The sequence below is a fragment of the Antedon bifida genome, chromosome 7, assembly GCF_963402885.1.
Source record: "Antedon bifida chromosome 7, ecAntBifi1.1, whole genome shotgun sequence".
In the NCBI taxonomy this organism is placed as follows: Eukaryota; Metazoa; Echinodermata; class Crinoidea; order Comatulida; family Antedonidae; genus Antedon; species Antedon bifida.
The window spans coordinates 5,985,235-6,009,707 of record NC_136232.1 but is presented as its reverse complement, the minus strand read 5'-3'; the positions used below and the strand labels follow the sequence as shown (position 1 = coordinate 6,009,707).

Below are 24,473 nucleotides of genomic sequence, written 5' to 3'. Positions count from 1 at the left end.
TGAGCTTGGGGCTAAACTTACTCAACTGTTAAGTAGAAGTGCGCATGCTTTGTTACAATCGTTGTCTCCACGGGAGATTGAGTTTCAAAATGGTGTTTCCCAACGTATTTTGAATACTCAAATAGCCTCATTATAATAACTATATAGGTTTCTCGCTTCATTCAACGAAAACAATACCAGCGACAAACAAAAACCAACCACTAAAAGCGTCAGAGGTTGCGGTAACAATAGGTATTGTGATGCAAGAAGCATTGAATTTGTCATCGTTCTGGAATCTATAGTATAGAGACTTATACCAGCCAGTACAACCGTTCGATTGGGAGCGAACACTGAAGGCATTTTACCATCTTTACTATCATCTGTTTATGTTTGATGGTCGCGGAAACGTATTATAAATAGTTATGTCTTTAATAAACTGTTATCTCGTTATTGCGATAATAACGCTAACGATTACAAAGAAGACTGATTCAGCTGATACAAAGGTTTTGATTCTTGGAGCTGGAGCGTCGGGTCTCAACGCCGCCCAGACTTTACATTACAAGGGCGAGAATGACTTCATCATTTTGGAGGCGGAGGATTATTACGGTGGCAGAGTTCATAACGAACGTATACTGGATGAAGTTGTAGAGATGGGTGCCAACTGGATACACCCAGTTGGATCAAAGCTTGAAGAACTAGCTAAAGCAATTGATATGAATACCAGGCGATCTGATTTTGAAGACATCATAGCTCTGACGAATAAAGGCGCGGATGTAACCGACGATTATAAACTCGCGCTTGAAAGATTTGATGATAAATTAAATGATGTTATCACTTTGGGTGAGAAATACATAAAAGATGATGAGGCGGATATGTCTTTATCGCTTGGCCTCCGAAACATAGGATGGAAAGCGAAAACGCCAGAAGAAATACTTGCCGAGTGGTTTAGGGTTGATTTTGATTTGGCAGATGGACCGGAGGTATATATCATGAAAATCATCATCAAATATATGATGAAAAATAATATGCATTAATTATCTATGCAAAAATGAAATTATTACTTGGCTGCGATAAACTTTATTTAAAAGGATCTCCCATTCACTGAAACAAAAAGGTTACAAACCTACCCCTGACCTTTTATGACCTCAAAAATACCCTCACAAAATTTCTTGATCTACCATGATGCTTTTATAGCATTTTAACTACAGTGAGTCCTTTTTTTTTCAGCGTGCATCTCTCTTGGCATATGCAGCAGACAAATTATATGTTGAAGAAAAAGAGGAACCAGTGGTTGAGGATAACTTTAACAGTAACAGTCTATATGAGGAATACAGAGAAAGAACCGATCTTGTTCTAGTCAAAGAAAATGATCCTTACAACTATCGTAACCGGGATGACGATTGGGAAAATAACAACTGGAGTAATTGGTACGATGACTACCGCCGCCGTAGACGCCGTCGTCGTCAGACAGTCGGCAAGAACCAGCAAGAACAGTTTGTGATTGATCGACAAGGGTACAAATCAATCTTCAACAGAACAATGTCTTTTTTGCTAAAGACAGACCAGAGGTCTGTGGAAAAACTTTTCAATTCTATATTTTAAATGTATTTACTTATTGTTTGCTTTCAGTGCCATTTTATTATTCATTTAACGTTTCTTCACCGGTTTTTCCCTCTTATTAATTTTGGATTATTGTATTAGTTTAAAAAAAAATATTTGTGTAAGGTGAACCCATATACATGATTTAACAAAGTAAAATTATTGAATGAATTGCAGGGTCTGTATAATAAACATTTTATTTTGGTTTTCAGGGACAACATCCGTTTTAATAAAATAGTAGAAAGGATTGACTACTCTGATAGTAATGAAGTGACTGTGTACTGTACTGATGGCACAAGATACACCGCAGAGTATGTCCTTGTAACATTCAGTCTAGGTGTGCTCCAAAGTGATCTGATTCAGTTTGATCCACCGTTGCCAGCATGGAAGACAGATTACTGGAACAGGTAAGGACAACACCAGTGGAAGCTGGTGTGGATTCAGAGTGTGTTGGTGAGGAGATTCTCTAGAGAAAAAGAGAGATACATGTGGTTTTCATGCGTGTAGAGATAAGTAAAAAGAAGCATCTCTAACAAAAGTTTGGTCTTCTATAACATACAAAATCAGACCTCATGAACACATACTGTACAGTATGTCTAGGGAAAGAGCACCAGGTTTGTTATGAACAACCGTTTAGAACCGTAGTACGGTTGACAATCACTGTGGCTTGAACAGAGATTGTTCCCTTTACTTGCAAAAACTGCACCACTTTATTTCTTGCGGCTACATCACTGTCTCTTCATGTGTATAAAGCACAGTCACATTAAAATGTTCCCACTTTCGATATTAACTCATTTACTTTTTAATGACAGATTTGAAATGGCAGCCTACAGTAAAATATTCATGAACTTTCAGAATGAAAAGTTCTGGGGCAATACTGAGTGGATAGCAAACGTGGATAATAATCATAAACAAGGCCAATGGCCTCTGTTTTTGAATTTCGCTCATGAAGGTAAGGGAATATGCAGATTTTTCTTATTAATTTAAAAGATAAACAAAACACAGAAAAACTGCAATAAGCACAGTGTTTTAAAAAAAAGGTAAAAGGCTACAATAATTGCCACAAATTGCTTTACACAGACAGATTGAAAAAAATTACAGTATTTCCCTTTTACATACATAAAATGGAACATGGCGCCATTGATTGTATGACATCTTCCATTCGGAGATATTGTTTAAAGATTGCTCCAAAGAAGTTGATAATTTGAATTTTTTTTTTTTTTTTTTCCATTAGATCTTTATCTTCAAGATACCCATTTGCTCATGGCAATATTAACTGGCGATGAGGCTCGCAGAGTTGAATCTTTGACGGTTGATGAAATAAAAAAAGAAGCCGAGGAAAACTTAGATGAGATGTACAATCGTTACGATGTTCCAAGACCACATGCCATCATGGTGTCCAACTGGACGCAGAACCCTTACACACTTGGTTCTTATGCGTTTTGGTCATACGGCACCGATCGCGGTTGCTTCGGAAAAATGGAATCGCGTGTAGATAAAGTATTCTTCGCTGGCGAGGCAACAAGTCTTAATAACACTGGAAATCTTCAAGGGGCGTTAGAAAGCGGAAAACGAGAAGGTCTTAAGATATACGATTGTTTACAGGGTGGTTCTTGTGGAAAATGGAACACTAAAACAAAGTGCGGATGTGGTAGTACGGCATCTGGTATCACCTTTGTAGCTTTTCACATCATTGTACTATTTAGTGTAATATTTAATAAGATATTGAGTTAATAAGTTTAAAGGTTAGCTCCGGGTAAAAAATATCTTTGCAAGAACATTTAAATAATTTAACCCCACATTGTGAAGCAGAAGAAGCATTGTGAAATAAGTTACTTTTTTATAACATTCCAAAAGAGTCCTTTTTTTAAAAAGGGGTTTTTTTCATGAAGCTCATTCTGCTTCACTGCTGTTTGCAATGGTTTATATTTTATAATAAACAATAGATTTTTTAAACTTGGAGCATACACTTGGCGGTTGGTGCAAAGTGAACCAAGGTGTTTAGTGGTCTAGTGTGCACCAGCCCTAATTTGAATAAACCAAAGTGTTGCATTTTATTTATCCGCAGCTAAATGAATTGTTTTCATCATCTTGATAAGTCTACTGTAGAGTTTGGTTCTCACCATTGACGCAATGCATGCAAGTTGATCAATCACATGCAACAGTTTGAATAATCCATCACTTGTGATTGGTCAAATCAGTGGGAAACAAGCTTTTGTACTGTACTTGCTGAAAAAGTAATCTTAATAATTAGTGTGCCTTGAAAGTATAGTAAGCCTACAGTTTAGTTAGTAATACTGTTTTGTAAGAATGCAGTGAACACTGTGGCAATACAACATTTTAAAGTATGAGACTGAAATTTAATATTTTGATATTAAAAGCACAAATAATGTGTCGACACCTTGAATTTTAATAAACAACATTTTACGTATTTATAATACAAAAATATATTTTGACAAAACTAAGAAGCTGTTAATAGAAATAAAACTTATGTCCTAATTTTAAATTGAAATAAACATTTTTAGGCTATTGATTATGAAAGTTGTTTTCTTATTTAAATGTAAGTCAACTAACCAGATAAAGTCCAGTGCGATAAGTTACTCGCTAGTCTAGTAAGTTTCCTCTCAGTTCAACCGTTCTTTATCACCGTTATCTACACTGGTAATTTTAGACATATTTTCATACTTTCATTTGTTTTTTTTTTTACCATTTTCAGTGTACATTTCTTGTTTGTAATTATGTAATAATTCATCCCAGTTTTTTTATTGTATAATTGAAATATTTTCTAGACTTGCTAGAATTATAAATAAATAACTTGCTGTACCTCCTAAAAAACAATTTTTAATTACCTTTTTTTAAGACAATAATCCAGTATTAGTATTTTATAAATTTAGATTTGTTGAGGCAGTGAACAGTCCTTTTTAAAAATAGAATGTGTATAAAACAATGTGTTTTTTGAGCGGATTAAAAACTTAGATCTAATTAATTTGTCGTTCTTTTTTGTGATGCTTTGACAAATTTACAGGTAAAGGTATTGGAGTAGCATTAAATAGTAAAATAAAAATGAATGTTTGAAATACTATAGAACAGTCAATCTCATGAAATATTCTCTATTAAATGAATACATTCATTATTTGTTTTATACTTACATACTTACCCAGGCCTTGGACATTTTTTTGGCCTATACTGCCATCTGCACTCCTTAGCGACACAAACAAAAATAAAGCCGGCCTGCGATTTTTTTTAAACACAAGAACATTTATACAAAACGTGGTAATATACCAGATACCATTTTTCTGAAGCTCTGTCTACACTATCAAACATCATCATGTCCATATATGGACACATCACATTTTTTTGTCACATAAAGTTTGATAGTGTAGACAGAGCTTTCAAAGTTCCTGCATATGCCACTTTAGAATTCCAACAGCAGATACTGTATAAACTGTTAATTTCCCCTCCCCTTCTCCACATGAAATATTTCTGCATGATACCCAATATGGCACATTATTAAAAATTCTATAGCTGTATACTTTACTACTAATTTTAGCTTTCTAAGCATAAGTACATTTTTACATTCATAAAATAAATATTGGCATATTCACAAGTTTTTCTGTATGTAAGTATACAGACACGATACAAAAACTTGTAACGATATTATGATGTACAAATTAATAACATGATCTCAGTTCCATTGAAATCTGCAAATGAAACTTTTTAAAGAAACTATTAAAACATTCGACCTGTTGTATACAAATCGGACATTTGGACCACATAGAAACTTGACAGTGTAAATGCTCAAACACTATATTGTATATTATTAATATACTGCTAAAATTATGTAAACAATTATTTTCAAAAATCTAATTTATCTCTACCCCCTCTACCTTTTCCTCTCCCACGTCTTCCACCACCGCCTCTACCTCGTCCACCTCCCCCTCCGCGTGATCCTCCCCTGCCTCCACGATTTGAACTAACAGGTCTCGCTGCCTGATGGAATGTTTTGATAAGTGACGAGAAGATAGGATCACAGAAGGCACAGCCTGAATGGTGTGTTTCTTCCCCTTCCAGAGGGGTCTTGGCCTAGTGTAAAGAAAATTCATCCATGATTTAATAATAAATCTTTGTAGTGTTTGAAAATGTAACTTTCCCTCTAGAACCGTAATTACGTAGCCATAACATCGGCAAGGGTTCGAGGCTCACTCGCTCCATGGTTCTGGTGGTAGAACGAGTTTTCTCAGATAAGGACTGTAAACCATAGGTCCAGTGTACACATAGCTCATGTGCACTTTAAAGAACCTAGTACATCTTTCGAGACGAGTAGGGGCTACCCCAGTGTACTAGTCCACAGAAACACAGCCACTGTCACCCACAGCCACTGTGCAATTGGGACTGGACCGTTTTTAGAGGTGTTTGCCACCTGTTGGTCCCGATCCTTCACTAACAGTGTTAGTGAGAAGTTAAATAAATACAAAAATAAATACTATACACTGACCTTGTTAAACTCCACTGACATAATGGCAGCGCTACAATTTTCACATCGACTGTCGGCAACCAGTGATATCTTGTGAGCATCAGTGAAAAGACGAACCATGAAAGAGCATCTGTACCGATCAATAAATTTTGTTCATTAATTATACAATATTGACTGATTGAGTGTCATGGTTAAACTTATAAGCCAATGATCTGAAGGCTATACAATACATTTTTAAAAATTGAGATTGATTTTTTGATTGAAAGCAAGATTGATTTAAGCCTACCTGTTACACGCCATTTTCCACTTGGGAGCAGAGTTGACATCTAAGACCAATAAACCAAACTCGCATTCTCCACACTTGGCCACACCAGTCTTGGTCAATGAGTGAGGGCAGGTGGGATGTGTACAGTCATTGCATCCACTACCCTTCTTCATGCCTTGGAATGGAGGATGACTGTAGCAGTATGGACATAGTGGATAATTCTGAAAAGATTAACACAAAAATATAGTAACTAGACTTTAAAGGGTCTTTCACACCTGTTCTGATGCCGCCAAATCAAATATCAGCGTTTCGTTTCAAGACGCTCTACACGGCTTATGCCAATCAATATGCATATAGACACGTGAAAACGTACAGTCGATTTAATTTGCCGTCTGACCCGTGCCGGAACAGGGTAAAAGACCCTTTAGACAGCACCTAACCAAATGTGATTAAGAAGTATGTAGGACAAAGTATGATGCAGAATTAGAGGTTATCTACAGTATATTGTGTGTTTGTTCGTTATACAAACTTTTGCAATTGCACGCATCAATACACATGACCGGTATCTTTGCTCCCCTCTTGACACCATTGAACGAATGAATAAACAAGGGACACTCCTTAATACGAGTTCTACACTATAACAAGGATAACTCCAAATAAAAAAAACACATAGAGAAGATATGATCAGAGAGGGTATGTGCAACGCAGCCTAAAGCTTTGTCTACACTATCAAACTAGTTTGACAAAAATGTGTCCAAATATGGTAGTGATATGATGTCATCGTGTCTATATATGGGCACATCACATTTTTTGATAATGTAAACGGAGCTTTACCTTGCCAGACTTGGTTCCTGCAGAATACATAACCAGTTCAAAATCATCCAGTGGACATTTGATCTCTTTGTAAAGTTTGATCACACCGTTGTGTGGTAGACTGTAGGTCTCATTGCACGTAGCACAGTGAAGACGACTGGGCTTAGCTTGAATGTACTTCATGTAACGATGGCACTTTCCACATCTGACAAGCCAAGACATTAAAAATAAAAAGTATGTTATTGTCAATGCAGCCTCTTTGAACCTATTTAAATCATGGAGGGTACTTCCTCTATGCTTCATTACAACTTTAGACAGAAAACACATTAAAGCAGATAAAGGTATACCGTCAAATCAAAATCTAAATGAAAAAAAAAACCTGTTACCTTGAAAGAGGTTTTCCAGATGCAGCGAGTGGTGAAAATGAAACTTCAAACAGCTCATCCATGTCTTTGATCTGCTCCACAAAGTAACTAAACTTACGCTGAAAGATGCCAAGTGTATGGTCAAGCACCGAGTTGAAATCAGCCTTACCAGCCGCGATCAGATTGAGTTGTTGTTCAACTGCTGATCGCATGGTTGGAAGAGACAAGTCTGGGTCGATCTGAAATTAAAATCAAATTTATATTACAATTTTGTGGACACTTTTCATACAAAAATTAATTTTTACAGAAATGCATATATTTTTATCTACAGAAATGCATAATGTAAATTAAATTTACCTTCTGGTAACCGTGTACCAAAACTATACCAAGATCTGTCGGTTTCAACTTCCTACCAGCTCCCACAGTGACATAGTTACGTTGACAGATATTGTTAATGTGAACCGGTATACTGGCATCGGTGCCAATGCCATGCTTCTCCATCAAGGTGATTAGTTCGCTCTCTGTTAGGTAATCAGGAGGCGATGTTTGTTTCTCAACAAGTTTAACCTGAAAAAAAAGGACGCTGGGTTAGAAATTCTGTTCATAAATAAAACAAAATTAGGTGCACAAAGTTGTTGAGGACTGGGCATTAGAGTGTAATATATAATACATTTACCTCTGTCACATTACAGATCTGTCCTTCTTGGAAGTCTGGCAAGTTTTCTTCACTGGGTATCTGTTGCCAATGCATCACTGAGGTGTAGCCAAGGTCGATCAAGGTTTTGCCGGTACATGTGAAACTCTCAGCTCCTACAGACAGCTTAGCTGTTGTCTGTAAGTACTTGCAGTCATAGCTTATCTACAGAATATAAACAGAATGATTGTAGATGTGTTCTGGTAACAGGGTACATCACAAAGTCTATATTTATTATAATTTTTATGTGCAATTATGACTGCCAATCTATACTACTTACAGTGGCAATGAAATGCCTTGTGATGTAATCATACAATCTCCACGCCTCTCCTCCAATCTCACTCTCAGTTGCTGATCGCATTGGTGTGATAGGTGGATGATCTCCTGCATCATGGCCCTTCCTGAAAAACAAACACAAATATTCCATCTTTTTCTAAAGCTCTGACTACACTATCAAACTAGTTTGAAAAAAAAGTGTGATGTGCCTAAATATGGTAGTGATATGCCCAAATATGGTAGTGATATGACATCATCATGTCCATATATGGGCACATCACATAAAGTTTGATAGTGTAGACTGAGCTTTACTGTATAATCAAAGTTCTGCATAGGCCACTTTAGTACAGTTATTACTATATGCATGTGCTGATTACTTCTGACGGGTTACGAACTTTTAATACAAAATAAAGGGATAGAGGTTTCACAACATTAGGCGCTATATAAATCCAGGATATTATTATTGTTACTGCTGTTGTATTGTACTACTTGCATTTATACAGTCAGATCATTACCTTGCTTTGTTGATACCCTTTTTAAGTAGTTCTTTCACATCATCGCCCCAACTGGAGCTATGCTGCTGTTGCTTCAGTGTGCCTCTGCAAAAACAAAATTGAATATTTGATTTGATGATATAGATGCAGAATCCTCTGGTTTGATAATTTATACCATAAAACTTTCAAGGATAAAAACACAGAAAAATGTAACATATTTTTACTGTGGTCACTATTTGATTTAATTGAGGACACAAGTTAATTAAGGTACTAATTGAGGTTTAATGGGATTAGATTTGGTACGTTCACTGTTGGCTAACTGAACAGTATGTGAAATAAGATCTTTGTTGTATCTTAAAGATGTATTGTCCCCCAAAAAAATGAAGATTAATTAAATCAGACTTTGAATATGTTATTTTGTAGTTTTAATAAAGTTAATCATTGCCATAGAAAAAAAATGGAAAAAAGTAATCTTTTCACTTATAAAATGACAAAAGAAATGATTAAATTCAACCAAAAACCCATTGGCTGGCAGCCAATTTGACCATTTTTTGCTTTCAATTACAGTTTTTTCAGTTAAAATACATTTTTTTTAATCCAATTTTTGGCCAAAGTGGATAACTATTATGTTACATTAAAATGGCATATTCAACAAAAAATGTAAAAAAATTTTTTTTTTTCAAGGGGACAATACATCTTTAACAAATTCCTGTATAATAGATAAGAATTAAGGCACAGAATACATGCCCGATTCTCTAGGGCTTATTTAATACAGCTATCTAAAACTCACTTGAGGTCAAATTGCTCTGGGTAGTGTGTTGTCTCCGTACGTGGGTAGCTGATATAGCCTTGTATGTACAGTCTCTCTGCAATCTGCATTGTATGTTGAGGGCTCATGCTAAGACCTGAACTAGCCACTCTTAGCATTTCAACTGTGTTTAAAGCAAGAGGACGTTGTTTAGACTTTTCTTTCTTGGTAACACTCATCACCCTAGAAAATTAAGGTTGTTATGATATCAGCATCATAGTTTGAATTTGGGGTAGTTGGCAAAGCTATCACAACTTAATTATAAGCATTATTTTTACTAATACATACTTGGCTGTTTCAGAATTCTTAACCATATTCAAAAACATCTGTGCAACTTCCTTATCAAACAAGCGAACTCTCTCCCAGTCTAAGTTCAACTTCCTTCCACTGGGATGCTTTGCCTATAACATAGTAATAAAGTATTTAAACAGAAGATACATTTATCAATAATGAAAGTTGCCTACAAAATTAGAGTGATATGTGTTTGAATAAAATACAAGATATTAAAGATATATTGTCCCCTTGAAAAAAATATTTTTTTAAAATTTTTTTGTTGAATATGCCATTTTAATGTCACATACGGTAATAGTTATTAACTTTAACCAAAATTTAGATCGAAAAAAAATTATTTACTTGAAAAAATTGTAATTTGAGGCAAAAATAGTCTAACTGTCTGTCAGACAAATTGGCTAAAAGTCAATGGGTTTTTGGTTAAATTAAACCATTATTCTTGTTAATTTTTTTTCTACAGAAGTCCCTACTTGATTAAAACTACAAAATTGTATTAATCTTCATTTTTTTTGTGGACAATACATCATTAACAATTTACCTGAACTTGAAGAACCCAGTATAACTCAGGTTTAAATGATTGTATCTGATCATGACGGTTTACACAAAAACCCAGCGTTGGCGTCTGACAGGGTCCATAAGAGATCAAGTTACTATCAAGATTACCATACTTCCCCTACAGGTAAAAAGGTAAAATGGAGGTCATTAAAAGTAGAACTTCAATTTAACCTTCGTGGGTCTAAAGGTCTGTCTACACTATCAAACTAGTTTGACAAAAAAAGTGTGATGTGCCCAAATATAGTAGTGATATGACATGCCCATATATGGGCACACCACATTTTTTTGTCACAAAGTTTGATAGTGTAGACAGCTTAAATAAAGCTCTGTCTACACTGTCAAACTACAGTAGTTTGACAAAAAAAGTGTGATAAGCCCAAATATGGTAGTGATATGACATCATCATGTCCATATATGGGCACATCACATTTTTTGTCACATGAAGTTTGATAGTGTAGACAGAGCTTTAGGTGAGCAGAGGTAAACTAATCATTTTAAAAAGTGTAAATTTCAATACACGTTCGCTTCATGCTGTTTGTATTATAGTCATGTTCAGTTTAATGGTGCTTTTACAATGAGCATTCAGTAAATTGCCTGTCCCACAGATTGAAACTTAGGTGTTCCCCCTCAAAACCCAACTGGTAGTACCATACCATATCACACTATGAATACTTCTAAGTTTATGGGTCTTAGACGTAAGAAATGGTAGTTTTAAGTCTCTTCTAAACCTCTGTCTACACTATCAAACTTAATGTGACAAAAAAATCTGATGTGCCCAATATGGACATGATGATGTCCTATCACTACCATATTTGGGCACATCACACTTTTTTTGACACACACACTCTAGTTTGACAGTGTAGACAGAGCTTAAGCCTAGGTCTGTATAATGCAATTTGCTCTCAAGGAGCTTAGGTACCTACTTACTTGAAAGAATTTAGTTTGAAAGCGTGTGAATGCACAACCAATGCGAAGATCCAGTTCCAGCCTAGCGTCTACTGACATTGCTTCGTTCCTGTTGGGCTCTCCTAAATTTCTCATCGCTCCTTTGATGTCACTATCAGTAATCGCACTAAATTTGGCTCGGAATACAGTCTACAGAAATGAAAAAAGTAAAGTTGAGATTCATAACTATTTAGAGAGCGATATGGATCAATTATGTTAAGACTACGGTATTTATTCAGGCCTTTATTTTTTTTATCAAATAAAAGCCCTGCCACATATGCTGTATATACATTATTGTATTGCCACATTATTAACACATTTCTAGTTGTAGAAGAATTCATTAACTTCCATGATCTACAATTGACCAAGTATTTTGATACTGTATTTTATTACTTCTTACTATTAATTGCGTTGTATTTTTTTATATACCTGTATAGGGAGAATTTATTTGATTAAACATGTTAATGTAACCATACTATATTACACCAAAAAAATGAATGCCTCTCAAATAAACGCTCCTAAAAACTCTCCTAGGCATTTATTTGAATAAATGCGGTAAGTGACTGTTATCCACTTACTTTTTCAGAAACTCTAGACCGATTCATATTAGGTTTCACTGCATTGATGACCTCAAAGCAAATGTTTTCACCTTCCTTGTCACAATCTAACCACAATACAAGGTAGTCAACTCCATGTCCCTATTTAAGAAACAAAATATAATACAAGATATTGTTCACTATTAGCAAAAACTCCACAGTACTGTCAAAGAGATGTTCTTTTAAAACACACCTAATGGTTCATTTGATAATGTTGTTGACTGATGGAATGCTATCCTAACTTTATAATTTATTGAACTTATAGATATATTGTCCCCTGAAATTGTTGGTGTTGTTGAATATGCCATTTTAATGTCACATATATTAATAGTTAAAAAAATTGGATTGAAAAAGAATATATTTTCCTTAAAAAAAACCTGTATTTTAAAGTGAAAAATAGTCAAATTGGCTCAGCCAGCCAATGAGGTTTTGGTTGTATTTAAACTGTTTATTTTGTCATTTTATAAGTGATAACATTATTTATTGCTTTTATTTTCTATGGAAGTGATTAACTTCCAGTTAAAATTTCTAGTTAAAAACTACAAAATGGCCTATTCGAAGTCTGATTTTATTATTCTTATTTTACATGTTTTTGGGGGACAATACATTTTAAAAAGAAGATTGATGGTAAAACAAAACACTGTACTAAACTTACTTCTCTGGAGAGAAACTTTGGCATATGCAAATTTGGGTTGGCTTCTTTTTTCTCTGTTTCTGCTTCGAAGAGTTCAACAGGATCAACACGGTCCCAGTTGTTATATTGTGGTTGAAAATCCAATCCCAGAACATGTCCACACACCGAGGTCATCTGAAATTTGAAGACATATTTTAAATTGTTACATAATATTTGTTGCTGTTTTCATATTGGGTAGAGCGTTTGACCAATGCAATTTTACCGTAAGACTATTATGTTGGAACAATTAAAAGATTCATAATACTTTTTTTTGTGATGACGATACAAACCTTAAATTTGCAGTTTTCACCCTGGAATCTTCCCTCGTATTCATGAACAGAGCATGCTCCGTTGGATCCCTTACGGCTGCTCATGCTACCATTGGAGAGAATCTTGGCCAAGGAGTGTGCCAACTGTGGCTTCTCAGCAACCATCAGTGCCACCTTCATGATGAGAGCATTAGCTGAAAAAAATAATTGTTGTTTAGGCTTAGCTAGGGCTAGCTAGGAGCGTAGGCCTAGTCTAGGTAGAGGAGTAAGTAGGCTGCCTCAGTTACTAGCCTATTATACTAGGCCTAGGCCTAGCCTAGGCCTATCCTACTAAACCTACTAAATTACTGTTAAAAATACCAGTTATGATTCAGTAATCGTAATGAATAATATTTATAGATTATATAGAAACAAGATTTAGTTACCTGTACGATTATGTGATTAAACTATTCTTTTATTATGATTATCTAGGCTAGGCCAACACAAAGTTGTTCGGCGCAAGTTGAAATTATTGTGGAGCAGACGAGAATTCCTTTACACTAACAAAAATAAGAGAATAACATTATCTACAAATATTTTAGAAAATATATCTATATATTTTAATAATAATATAGCATATTCAAAAATATATTTATATATATATCAGTATCGTATTTTTACTGTTTATAATTGATTAAAAATATAATTAACAAAATAAAGTAAATGACCGAGGATGTAATGGCACCGTCCATATTGGTGTCGCGAATGCGTTTTTAGTTCATTTTTATAAATTAATTGTTTTTAATACGGAACAATGGGAAAACCACAAATCAATAATCGTCACAGAGGAAAAGGGAAATTTCATGGCTCATCATTAAATAGAAACAAATCATTTCGTAAAGTATTTGGAAATGTTCATGAAGGTAAATATTTATTTTAGTTCTGCTCATCAAGCTAGCCCGTGCCTGAATTAAAGTCTGGTTGATCGGTGCCGGAATAAAACGATTTGTCTGCCCGTGTTTCATTATCCAGACAAGCAAGGATAAGGCCTAGGCTCAAAGTTAATTGCCTTTTTCTATGGTTTTAGAATAAGTCCATTCTAGTTTTGATTTGTACGAATTTATGATGCTACGTGTCACTGTAAAAATGTCGATACAATAAAATTAAGATAGGTTTGTAGATTGTATAAATTCGAATTTATTTCGATTCTATTCTTTGCAATGGAAAAAAAACGTGTTTAAGATTTGACCGATTACATACTGTACTCATACTGTAGTTGCTTTTTGACATATATAGTATTATCCATTACTATTTATGAATAAATAGACCTATATAGGCTACCCCCTCCCCCTAAATGTAGAAACAATTAGCAAAATGTTTAATTTATTATAAAGGGCAAGGTTATGCAGATAAAAGGAAGCGGAAAATTATCAATCAATATAGGAAGATAAGAAAGCATATGCTGAAAGAGAAGAAAGAAACACCACAAATAATAAACATTCCGGAGACTGATAATAAAGAAATTGAGGAAATAGGGAAGTTAAAGCAACAAAGCAATGTAGACAAACAAATAAAAGAACAAAATTTGACGAAAGAAACAACAGAAAAACACACTGGAGATAAAGTGAAAAGGTATGATGTATTATAATACCGTGTATATATATGATATATTGTTGGAACCTTTATTTAGACTAAATTATATAATGACTTAATTTAAGCTCTGTCTACACTATATCAGACTTTATGTGACAAAAAAATGTGATATACCCATTATATGGACATGATGATGTCATATCACAATCATATTTGGGCATATTACTACATATTGGACAGTAGTTTGATAGTGTAGACAAAGCTTAATGATGGATATTAAACGCTTTTTGTACCCTCTACAGGAAGGTAACAAGGTATAGCAAAGTTGAGAAGGAATTTAAGCAGCAGAAACAAATGAAAGCAAAACAAGCACAGGTTAGTGTTAATAAAATTGAGATTTTTCACAAAATTCGCTAATTTTGATTGGAAATATCATGTAATATTCACCGATATCATGTATTATATAGTGTTTTCTTTACTCTGTGTTAAAAGTTATTAATATAAAAAATGTTTTTATTTATTTAGGAAGCGCAAAAAGTAAGGGAAGAAAAGAAAGCTGCTTTTGAAACGTACAAGTCAAAGAAACGAGCAAGACACAAGAAACTAAGTCAGAAATCTAAGAAGGGACAACCAATAATGAAGTACCATGTTGAACACTTATTAAAGAAGATAAAAAGTGACAAATTATGATTATGATAATTTCATATCTTACTAAACAGATAATTTATGTTAAGATTAAGATTTTCAATAAATGTATAAATATGGCCAGTGACTCAGGCAATCATTTTAAAATGTCCAAGTCGCTATCAACCAATAACTAAAGGGGCCCTTATGTCGACATGTACTCAACTGAATTTTGAGCAACTGGGCGGTATTGAAAGGAATCAGTGTGCGAGCGTTTATGTCGACACACTTGACCTGATTGTTTAATAATTAGTCGTTGTTACACGACGCGATTCGTAGTTAAGCGTTGTTCCCACTAGAACGCAACGCAGCGACGTATCGACGCAAATGGTGTATTGCGTAATCAAAAGTGGGAACCGACGATGCAACAGTGCTGCAGAAATCGCAGGTTTGAGGGAAAACACAATTATTGGAAGGGCATTTCTTACGTTGCGTTGGTTGCGTTACGTTGCTTCGCTAGTGGGAACCGGACCAAGCTATTATATAAGCACGACGCGATTTCTAGAAACCAGTATGCGCAAGCGCTTTTACGGTAAAATCGAACCTAGTGCTCACGGTACGGTTACCAATACTGCACGCGTGACTCGATTCGAAGTTTTCAGTTCCGGAGAAAAAAATTTAATAGAACTTACCTCTCGCGTGTCGCCCGCGCGCTATTCCATTACGTTGCGTCGTCGTAAGAATAGCAAGCATTCGATCGCACGAGCGTGGATAATGAATGCCATTCGACCCTGTATCATTTTGAACTATATTTTCTTTTGAGAGCACATGCTTAATATTTTTCCACAATGAATTTAACTGCAGTTTCGTTGTTTGTAACGTTATTGATAGGAAGTTGTTCAGGACTGTTTCTTGGTGGTGGGGGCGGTGGTGTTAAATCTTATAGAAAATATGCAGCCATGACTTCAGGAGGACCAGGAAGCCTTCAGGCAATAGGACTACTAATGGCAAGAGGTAGGCCTAGGTCTATGTATGAGCCGTTCGCTCGTCATCATTCACTTGATTACAATCAATTGTTTTACAAACTGGACATTATATGCTGATAGGGCTTATTAGTTTATTAGGCCTACTGGGGAAACTAGCTAGGACTAGGCCTAACATTTTTCAGGTTCTTATTTTAAAAACTAACAATCAAATCTAAGAATTAGAAATCGCTATCCAGAAAATGTTTGTTTCTGCGGGCCCACCCAGTTATTAGGCCTAGGCTATATTACGGCCCCAGTTATTGTTGTTATAACTGAATAAATGTATATGAATGATGCTAATAATTGTTTTATGGCAGATCAAAGAAAAATAGATCAGACTTCGGCAAATTGCTGGCTGCGTCCGATTGGTAAAAAGTATCCACGAACACTATTCCAGCTTAGCTGCTCTGAGGATGGTGTAAATTATTACGAAAAACAATGTAGCGAAGACAGGTTTGTAATAGATCTAGCAATAAACACGTCACTCAGCCTATAAAAAACAGTGCTGCAAACATCGCATGTTTGATTTCACGCGCGGGAGAGTGGGAAAACACAGTTATTGGAAGGGCATTGTCTTACGTTGCGTAGGTTGCGTCGCTAGTGGGAACAAAGCTTTATAAAGATGAGAATTTTTTTTAACAGTATATTTATCGTCCCCTTATTACAGGTGTTGGTGCCTGGACTCCGATGGCAACATGGTTGAAAAAGGAGGTCGAGATCGTGATGGCTATCACTATAGCATAGCTGATGGATTGTCACTCAGGTGTCCCAAACGTCTCTAAAAATAAATGTAGCGTTTATTTTTAACTCATCAATCTGATCTTTAACATTTATCTTGATAGAATGTGTCTTTATTCAATAAAACTACATTGATGTATTATTATACTTTCAATAAAATAAAAAAATAAACAATATGATTCATTGGTGTGGCCAATGTTATTTTTGTTTGTGAATGATATAAGCTTTAAAACAATTGAGACATTCTTTATTATTCTATTATTCCTCTCATTGGAGCAATAACGGACCTACAAATTACTATAGATATAATACCCCTTTTACACCGCCGAGCTTATAACAAACCCGGGTCGTGTCCGGATAAATTTCCATTTCACACCTGATTCATTAACCCGGGAATGACACGGGTTTCGTGTATTTACACTGCAAAATACCAACCCGTGTAAATGTTCTAGATCATTCGAAATATCGCCCTCTCACGCACGAAGAGAGACCCTAGTAACGGTCTGCTCATTATACCTCCTACAATGTTGTTTTATGGCAATACACACAAAAATTGAATCTACTCGTGAAGAATAATATCTTGAAATAAAAATGAATAACAAATAACCATAAGTTTAATTTATTGAATGAGCGAATAAACAAAATCAATGTTATCCTAATTTTATGTAAATTAAATACTATAGTGAGCGAGGATAGTAAACAAACGGGTAAAGATACGCTGAGCGTTTTACACCGCAAACACGGGTTCATCCCGGGTGCGTCCCGGGTTGACTTGACGCTGAATACATTCCGCATCACTTACCCGGGTGATTCAGCGACCCGGGTAACTTTTTACGTCGTTTACACCGGCCTACATTTCCGCATTTTTGCGTCCCGGGTACGACTCGGGTTATACAATTCCGGATCAACTCCGCATTTTTACTGGCGGTGTAAAAGGGGTATAAGAAAGCCAAAGATCTTAAAGCCTTCGGCTTAATATCACCTATCTGAAAAAAGCCGAATACATACAAATAGGCCTAAAAACAGTTGAAAATCCCCGAATTTCAGTAATTATTTTAAACATAATTATTCTTTAGCAGACCATCATTCAATTTTCAAATAAACTTGATTAAACCACGGAGACCCAGTAGGGACTCCCACAGCGGCTGAAGGCTAGTAGACGCCCCACAGGCCGTGTTTCCGCAGCCAAAAATTAACCGATAACAATAATTATAACCGATAAACTGCATGTGGAAACGGGGTTTAATCGATTTCACTCGAGAAAAATTAGCCGATAATTAATTATCTCATTCAAATCGGATAATTATCGGATAAATGCGATAATTTTAATTGACCTGAGGGGGACAAATTGTTGCGTTGTGATTGGGCATCTGGTTGTTAATAATTTTGTTTTGGCTGCGGAAACACGGACTAAGTATTGTGCGCTATTCGACGCCCCAATGATGTTATATAGCCGAAGGCTTATTACATCTCTCTGGACGCTTCACAACAATTTATACGTACTTAAGATTTGCGTTTCTTAAAGAATAAAGATAAGCATGCGCACGCGCGTGTAATAATGCGATAGGAATTTGAATCAGACGCAGGCCTAAAATGTATCATTTTAAATTTAGATTTTCTTTAGAGCACCGAGATATTTAAATAATTTCACAAAATGAATGTTATTGCAGTTTCGTTGTTATTAATATTATTGGTAGGAAGTTGTTCGGGACGGGGATCACGGAAAGAACGGAGACAACGGGAAGGACAGCGGGGAGTAGGACGGTATGGTACTGGCTATGATGTTTATACGTTTTGACGTTTAAAATGAAGCCGGTTAATACTAAGCCTCTAAAGGGTAGACTTAGACCTAAGCCTAGGTCTAGGACTACTAGTAAGATATTCGGAGGTGGAAGACTGGCGTTACAAAAACTAATAGCAACAGGTAGGGAACGACGCTAAAGGGACTCTTAGTTAGCCTAGGTCTATAATCACAGCTTATTAAATATTATTGCCAGCAAGGATGCCTAAAACTATCCTTGTGACCTACCTACCTACCTACCTAGCGAGGCCCTAGGCCTATAGCCTACAGTAGACCTATATTGAAAATAGTAGGCCTTTTATTCACAGTATTAGGAATGTGTAACCATGGAGCTATACAATTGTATAGCTCCATGGTGTAATGTAATCACATTTCTCAAGCCTTCTACTAGGTGATTTTTTTTTAAATAACAGAGAAACTTGAGAAAGATCAGACTTCGGCAAATTGCTGGCTGCGTCCGATTGGTGAAAAGTATCCACGAACACTATTCCAGCTTAGCTGCTCTGAAGATGGTGTAAATTATTTCGACAAACAATGTAGCGAAGACAGGTTTGTAATAGATCTAGCAAAGAAAGTGTTGTCATTGAAAAAACGTATCGATCAAACTAGACTAAAGCTACGATTCGGTCCCACTAGGCCGGAGAAAACGACCGACACACCATGAATTAAATCCATGATCACACAACACTAAAGCTTGGTTCCCACTAGCGACGCAACCTACGTAACGTAAGAAAATGCCCTTCCAATAATTGTGTTTGCCCCCGCCTGCGTGAAATCAAACGTGAAATTTTTGCAGCACTGTTGCGTTGTCGGTTCCCACTTGTGATTACGCAATACATCACTTTGCGTCAATACGTCACCACCGCGTTGCGTTTTAGTGGGAACCACGCTTTATAGGCCTACGTAGTTAGTGTAGGTTTCCATTCTTAAACACTGCACCCATTTCTAAGCAGCCACCACCGGGTCATCGGAGCCGAGCGCGCACGGTCAACGTCGCTTATAAGATTAAAAATTTGTGAACTTGTGACGTACTACTAGGCCTACTATATCTTATTTCTTAACATTAAATTTCAGACACTGACATTTTCTTCTGTGGTTGTTTTTTTTTTAATTGGGGGGATTTACTTCAATCCCACTCTGTATATACAAAGTTCATGCGTGGTAACTCGATGTTTAATATCATAAATTGACTTTTCACTCCGACGTATCATTACTTGTAGGTGTTGGTGCCTGGATACAGATGGCAACATGGTTGAAGAAGGAGGTCGAGATGGTGATGGATATCACTATAAAATAGCTGATGGATTGTCACTTAAATGTCCCAAACAACCCAAACAACAGTAGCAGCATTATATCGTCAATATTATTTTACAGTGTGTATAAACTACTTTCATTAAAATAAACAAATAAATGAAATTATAATATGTATTATAGTGTGACCAGTGTTTTTTTCGATTAATGACTGCATGCAATGTTTCATTATTCCGATTGAGATAGACAAGGAATATTATAAAGCTCTGTCTATACACTATGAAACTAGTTTGACAAAAAAAGTGTGATGTGCACAAATATGGTAGTGATATGCACAAATATGGTAGTGATTATGACATCGTCATGTCCATATATGGGCACATCACGTGTGATAGTCTGATAGTGTAGATAGAGCTTTAGACAATTACAATAAAAAAATCAATTCATTCTGGATTTCAATCAAAATTAACACAAAAAAAATGTCACAGATGCTTGAACCAGAAAGAGAGGAAGTGGGGTAGGGGATCCGGGAACTATTGCATTTTTTATAGACGAGATATTCAAATGAAAACAATACTAGGCCTACACCCATGAATGTAATTCCATTCCAAAGGATGAGAAACTAGTAAAGCATTTTGGGGAGGCATTTTGGGGAGAAAAAGAGACAGATAGGTAGCTAGCTCATAGGTTCAACACGCACGTGCAAAGAAAGCGCCATACCATACTCGCGTGTTATTCCCAAAGCATTGCGCACTTAAATGCGCATCATTGATCGTAAGTATGTGCGCACGTGCGTGTATATACGCGATAGGAATTCGACACTGTTTCATTTTAAATTTAGATGTTCTTTTAGTTGTGTACATGCTTAACACAGAGACATACCTAAATAATTTTACAAAATGAATTTAACTGCAGCTTTGTTGTTCGGAATGTTATTATTGGTAGCAAGTTGTTCAGGACGACGGTATGCCAGGCCTAAAAGTATTAAAGATCTGAAAGCATTTCGAAAATATGCTTTAGCCAACAAAAAACAAATTCTCGCAAGAGGAGGACGGTTAAACTTACAAGATTTAGAGGCAATGGGCCTAGGAAAACAGGTGGCAAAAGGTAGTTTCTCTTTTTCATGTTGATTAACCATCATTAAATTTCGAGATCATATAGCAAAGGCTTAACCCTAGGCCTAGCCAGAGGTGTGCGCACTAGCTTAGGGCATATGCCTTATAGGCCTAGGGGTAGGCCTACTAGGCCTAGGCTAGGCCTAGTCATTTATCATAACTACTAATCAAGCATTTTTAATGATAGAACAAGTTGAGGAAGACAAGACTACAGTAAGTTGCTGGTTGCGTCCAATTGGTGAAAAGTATCCAGGCTCACTATTCCACCTTAACTGCACTGAAGATGGTATCTATTATTTCGACAAACAATGTAGCGAAGACAGGTAATAATTTACAATGCAAACATAAAATAATCATCATTACTACTACCACAATTAACAACTCACACGCACATAACATGCGCGTGTGCTCAAGATCAAAATAAATTAAAAGTTAAATTCTTGGAATCGCGTGCGCACAGTTTCTCTGCTATCTTTCTAATGCTTAGTTTCCACTAAAGTGAGTTGACCAATCACAAGCGATGGATTATTCGAACTGTCGCTTGTCATTGGTCAACACGCTTACATTGCGTTTACGTCCTTGCGTTGCGTCCTAGTGGGAACCAACCTTAAGCATTCTTGCGTTAAGTCCAAGTGGGAACCAACCTTAAGCATTCTTGCGTTAAGTCCAAGTGGGAACCAACCTTAAGCATTCTTGCGTTAAGTCCAAGTGGGAACCAATAGATTAATAAACAACTCACATGATCTGTTAATTCCTCTTATTTCGATTTAAAAGATTAATGGCAATTGATGTTTCAATATGAAATTTCCCCTTTAGGTGTTGGTGCCTGGATACAGATGGTTACAGAGTTGAGGTAGGAGGTCGAGATGATGATGGATATCACTACAAAATAGCTGATGGGTTGTCACTTAAATGTCCAAAACACCGTCAAAATGCATAATTGTCACCAACTATTAATCTAAACAATGTATAACAGAATGTGTATTTAATAAACTATAATAATGTATTATATACTTTGACTAAAACAACAAATAAAATGACCAATTTATAAATTATGTTATGAGCAATTGTTATTTTGTTAAAGGGTCTTTCACACCTGTTCCGGCGGCACGGTTCCCGATCCGGCGCCGGAAAATCAAATCAAACCAAACGTCAATGTTTCGTTTACTTCCTTACCGTTCCCACGCGACTGATGCGCCAATCGATAAGCGCGTAGCCGCGTGAAAACAAACCGATTTGATTTGCCGGCATCGGACCGAAACCGTGCCGAAAAACATAACAGGTGTGAAAGACCTTTTAGGCAAGCTTATTATGTCGACACGGAACTCACAACTACTTGCGCGATATATTATAATGTTTAAAAGATATTCAGCAAAGAGTTTAATTCGATTCAATATTTAACCGATGCAATTTTTAGATCCATTTTCCCCCGATGCAGTTCATTTCATCGCATGAAATCCAAAAACGTCGAATACGTAAAACGCGTCGCCATCAAAAACTTTCCGTCAGCTATTTCCAGGGCTGAACATACCATTGAACTGAACAAATCTAATTCCAATTTGGCGAATAAATCTGTCACACTCTGTAATTATATTTCAAATATTTGTTTTCGGACAATTTAGCACTGATGTCGGGCCTGGTTATGCCGGATGGTAACGTGACTATGCGCACATAACCGACCAACTCCGTGATACCTTTTTCACCTGAATTATAAACAAAAACCTATTGTTAGATCCAATCAGCTGATTTTTTGTCTAGTCAGGTCCTGCTACCCTACTTTGTCAATGTTTCCTTTACCAGTGTTTAGATAATTATAGATGTGTTATAATTATTCTCTTTTTTTAGAGAAAGTTTATTCGAGGTGAGAGAGATGCAGATAACCAGAAACTGACACATTATTTTTGACGCGCGTTTTATGGACACGACGCGCTAATGATCGTGTGTCACAGATTTTTCCCCTCTCCCTCAGCGCCCTTGGGGAATATTGAAATGATTTTGTTTGTATATAAACAAGGCAATCTAACAACAGGATGCTGAGCTCTGGAGATCAAAATGTTTATCTGTGGCTGCGACACGATCAGTTCCACGTTCCCAGACACGTCACTGCGGGAAATGTACCGTACATAGTACAGTTGTTATTTGTCGCAGCCATCCATAAAGATAAAAGAACGATTTGTTACTATCTTGGCTCAGTGTCCTGTTGTTAGACAAGAGTTTAATCCCATGGCCGAACAACTGGATAATAAGTAATGACGGGGAAATTTGGAAAAAAAAAATATATATAAAAAATGTTACCTTGCATAAAATTTTCGGTATGTTTTGTACAGAATTTCGTTAAAAATTATTTTAAAGATTAATTATTGCAATGTTGCATGCAAGTAAAGTGTGACAGCGCCACCATTTGTACAAATGCATTATCCTTTTTGAGTTACTCTATAACATAAAAGGGAACTAGGACGAGATAATTTATCAAAAGAAATAGACGCACACTTGACAAACACACATTCCTTCTAGATCTCGTCGTTCAGAGAAAATTAATTGTGTTTATTTATCTCAATTGGCAATTGAGTTTCGCGAGAACACAACTGTTAAAATTTTAATCGCAATGGTGAGTGGGCTTTAGCAAAAAATAATAATCAGGAGTCAACGAATGTGACCCGTGACTGTTGACGGAAGAAGGCTTCCAAGTAGAAAGAAGGAAACTTTGCGGTCTTCTGTTGGCTGGTAGTAGTTTGCAATCATGTACGGCGTTCTTATTGAGAATATTTGCGAGAGAATAAAATGGAACTATGGAGAAGCAGCCTGGTTAGCAATACGCGACAAGGCGCAGATTAATGAGTACACATTTGTAACTCATCGGATTTATAGCGAAAGTATAATACCACGTATTGCGCGCGTTGCGTCCGAGGTAATCGGCTGTTCTGTCAATGATTTTATGGACATGTGTGGAACGTCTTTCGTTGAGTTTGTTAGTAGGTATGAGTATGGACCACTACTAAGATGTCTTGGAAGAAACTTGAGGGATTTTATCAATGGTTTAGACAACCTTCATGAGTATATGCGATTTACCTATCCCAAATTAAAACCACCTAGTTTTTTCTGTACAGAGGAAACGTCATCGGGACTGATACTACACTATCGGACCAGGCGAGAGGGGTTTATGTACTATGTAAAGGGTAAGTAGATATTTTTCATTTTTTAAATCAAACAAATAGGCTAGGAACAATCTCAGTGACATCACTAGACCAAAT

General features: G+C 36.1%; 6 protein-coding genes and 1 long non-coding RNA gene across 7 annotated transcripts in view; 6 read left to right on the top strand and 1 right to left on the bottom strand.

Annotated features, from left to right (window-relative positions):
• Positions 1–75: 75 nt before the first annotated feature.
• On the top strand, positions 76–4,301 carry LOC144847831 (uncharacterized). Its single transcript, XM_078704366.1, has 5 exons — positions 76–959; positions 1,207–1,547; positions 1,791–1,985; positions 2,391–2,530; positions 2,813–4,301. Exons 1-5 carry the CDS (start codon positions 402–404, stop codon positions 3,310–3,312), a joined length of 1,734 nt encoding a protein of 577 aa, XP_078560492.1. The 5' UTR covers positions 76–401; the 3' UTR covers positions 3,313–4,301.
• LOC144847827 (DNA topoisomerase 3-beta-1-like) lies at positions 4,171–21,980 on the bottom strand. The gene is made up of 18 exons (XM_078704360.1): positions 21,962–21,980; positions 13,522–13,635; positions 13,118–13,290; positions 12,810–12,962; positions 12,137–12,256; positions 11,541–11,708; positions 10,597–10,731; positions 10,056–10,168; positions 9,750–9,950; positions 8,981–9,064; positions 8,470–8,590; positions 8,172–8,354; positions 7,853–8,062; positions 7,517–7,734; positions 7,152–7,335; positions 6,339–6,538; positions 6,074–6,182; positions 4,171–5,661 (listed from the first exon to the last, which is right to left on the bottom strand). Exons 3-18 carry the CDS (start codon positions 13,274–13,276, stop codon positions 5,434–5,436), a joined length of 2,586 nt encoding a protein of 861 aa, XP_078560486.1. The 5' UTR covers positions 13,277–13,290; positions 13,522–13,635; positions 21,962–21,980; the 3' UTR covers positions 4,171–5,433.
• On the top strand, positions 13,818–15,440 carry LOC144848417 (uncharacterized). Its single transcript, XM_078705145.1, has 4 exons — positions 13,818–13,998; positions 14,470–14,707; positions 14,971–15,043; positions 15,194–15,440. The coding sequence occupies exons 1-4, from the start codon at positions 13,890–13,892 to the stop codon at positions 15,356–15,358; spliced, it is 585 nt and encodes a 194-aa protein (XP_078561271.1). The 5' UTR covers positions 13,818–13,889; the 3' UTR covers positions 15,359–15,440.
• Positions 16,094–17,155, top strand: LOC144848843 (uncharacterized). Its single transcript, XM_078705771.1, has 3 exons — positions 16,094–16,306; positions 16,635–16,770; positions 16,985–17,155. The coding sequence occupies exons 1-3, from the start codon at positions 16,141–16,143 to the stop codon at positions 17,097–17,099; spliced, it is 417 nt and encodes a 138-aa protein (XP_078561897.1). The 5' UTR covers positions 16,094–16,140; the 3' UTR covers positions 17,100–17,155.
• On the top strand, positions 18,646–20,231 carry LOC144847524 (uncharacterized). Its single transcript, XR_013613753.1, has 3 exons — positions 18,646–18,819; positions 19,270–19,405; positions 20,077–20,231. It is a non-coding gene; the product is annotated as an uncharacterized LOC144847524 (long non-coding RNA).
• Positions 20,957–22,277, top strand: LOC144847836 (uncharacterized). The gene is made up of 3 exons (XM_078704375.1): positions 20,957–21,214; positions 21,410–21,545; positions 22,039–22,277. The coding sequence occupies exons 1-3, from the start codon at positions 21,007–21,009 to the stop codon at positions 22,160–22,162; spliced, it is 468 nt and encodes a 155-aa protein (XP_078560501.1). The 5' UTR covers positions 20,957–21,006; the 3' UTR covers positions 22,163–22,277.
• A 1,432-nt stretch (positions 22,278–23,709) lies between these two features.
• LOC144847829 (soluble guanylate cyclase 88E-like) overlaps positions 23,710–24,473 on the top strand; it is a 43,129-nt gene continuing 42,365 nt past the window's right edge. Inside the window, exon 1 of the mRNA XM_078704363.1 lies at positions 23,710–24,398. Within this exon, the coding sequence (XP_078560489.1) occupies positions 23,963–24,398 (436 nt within the window). The 5' untranslated portion in view covers positions 23,710–23,962. The remainder of the gene's footprint in view (positions 24,399–24,473) is intronic.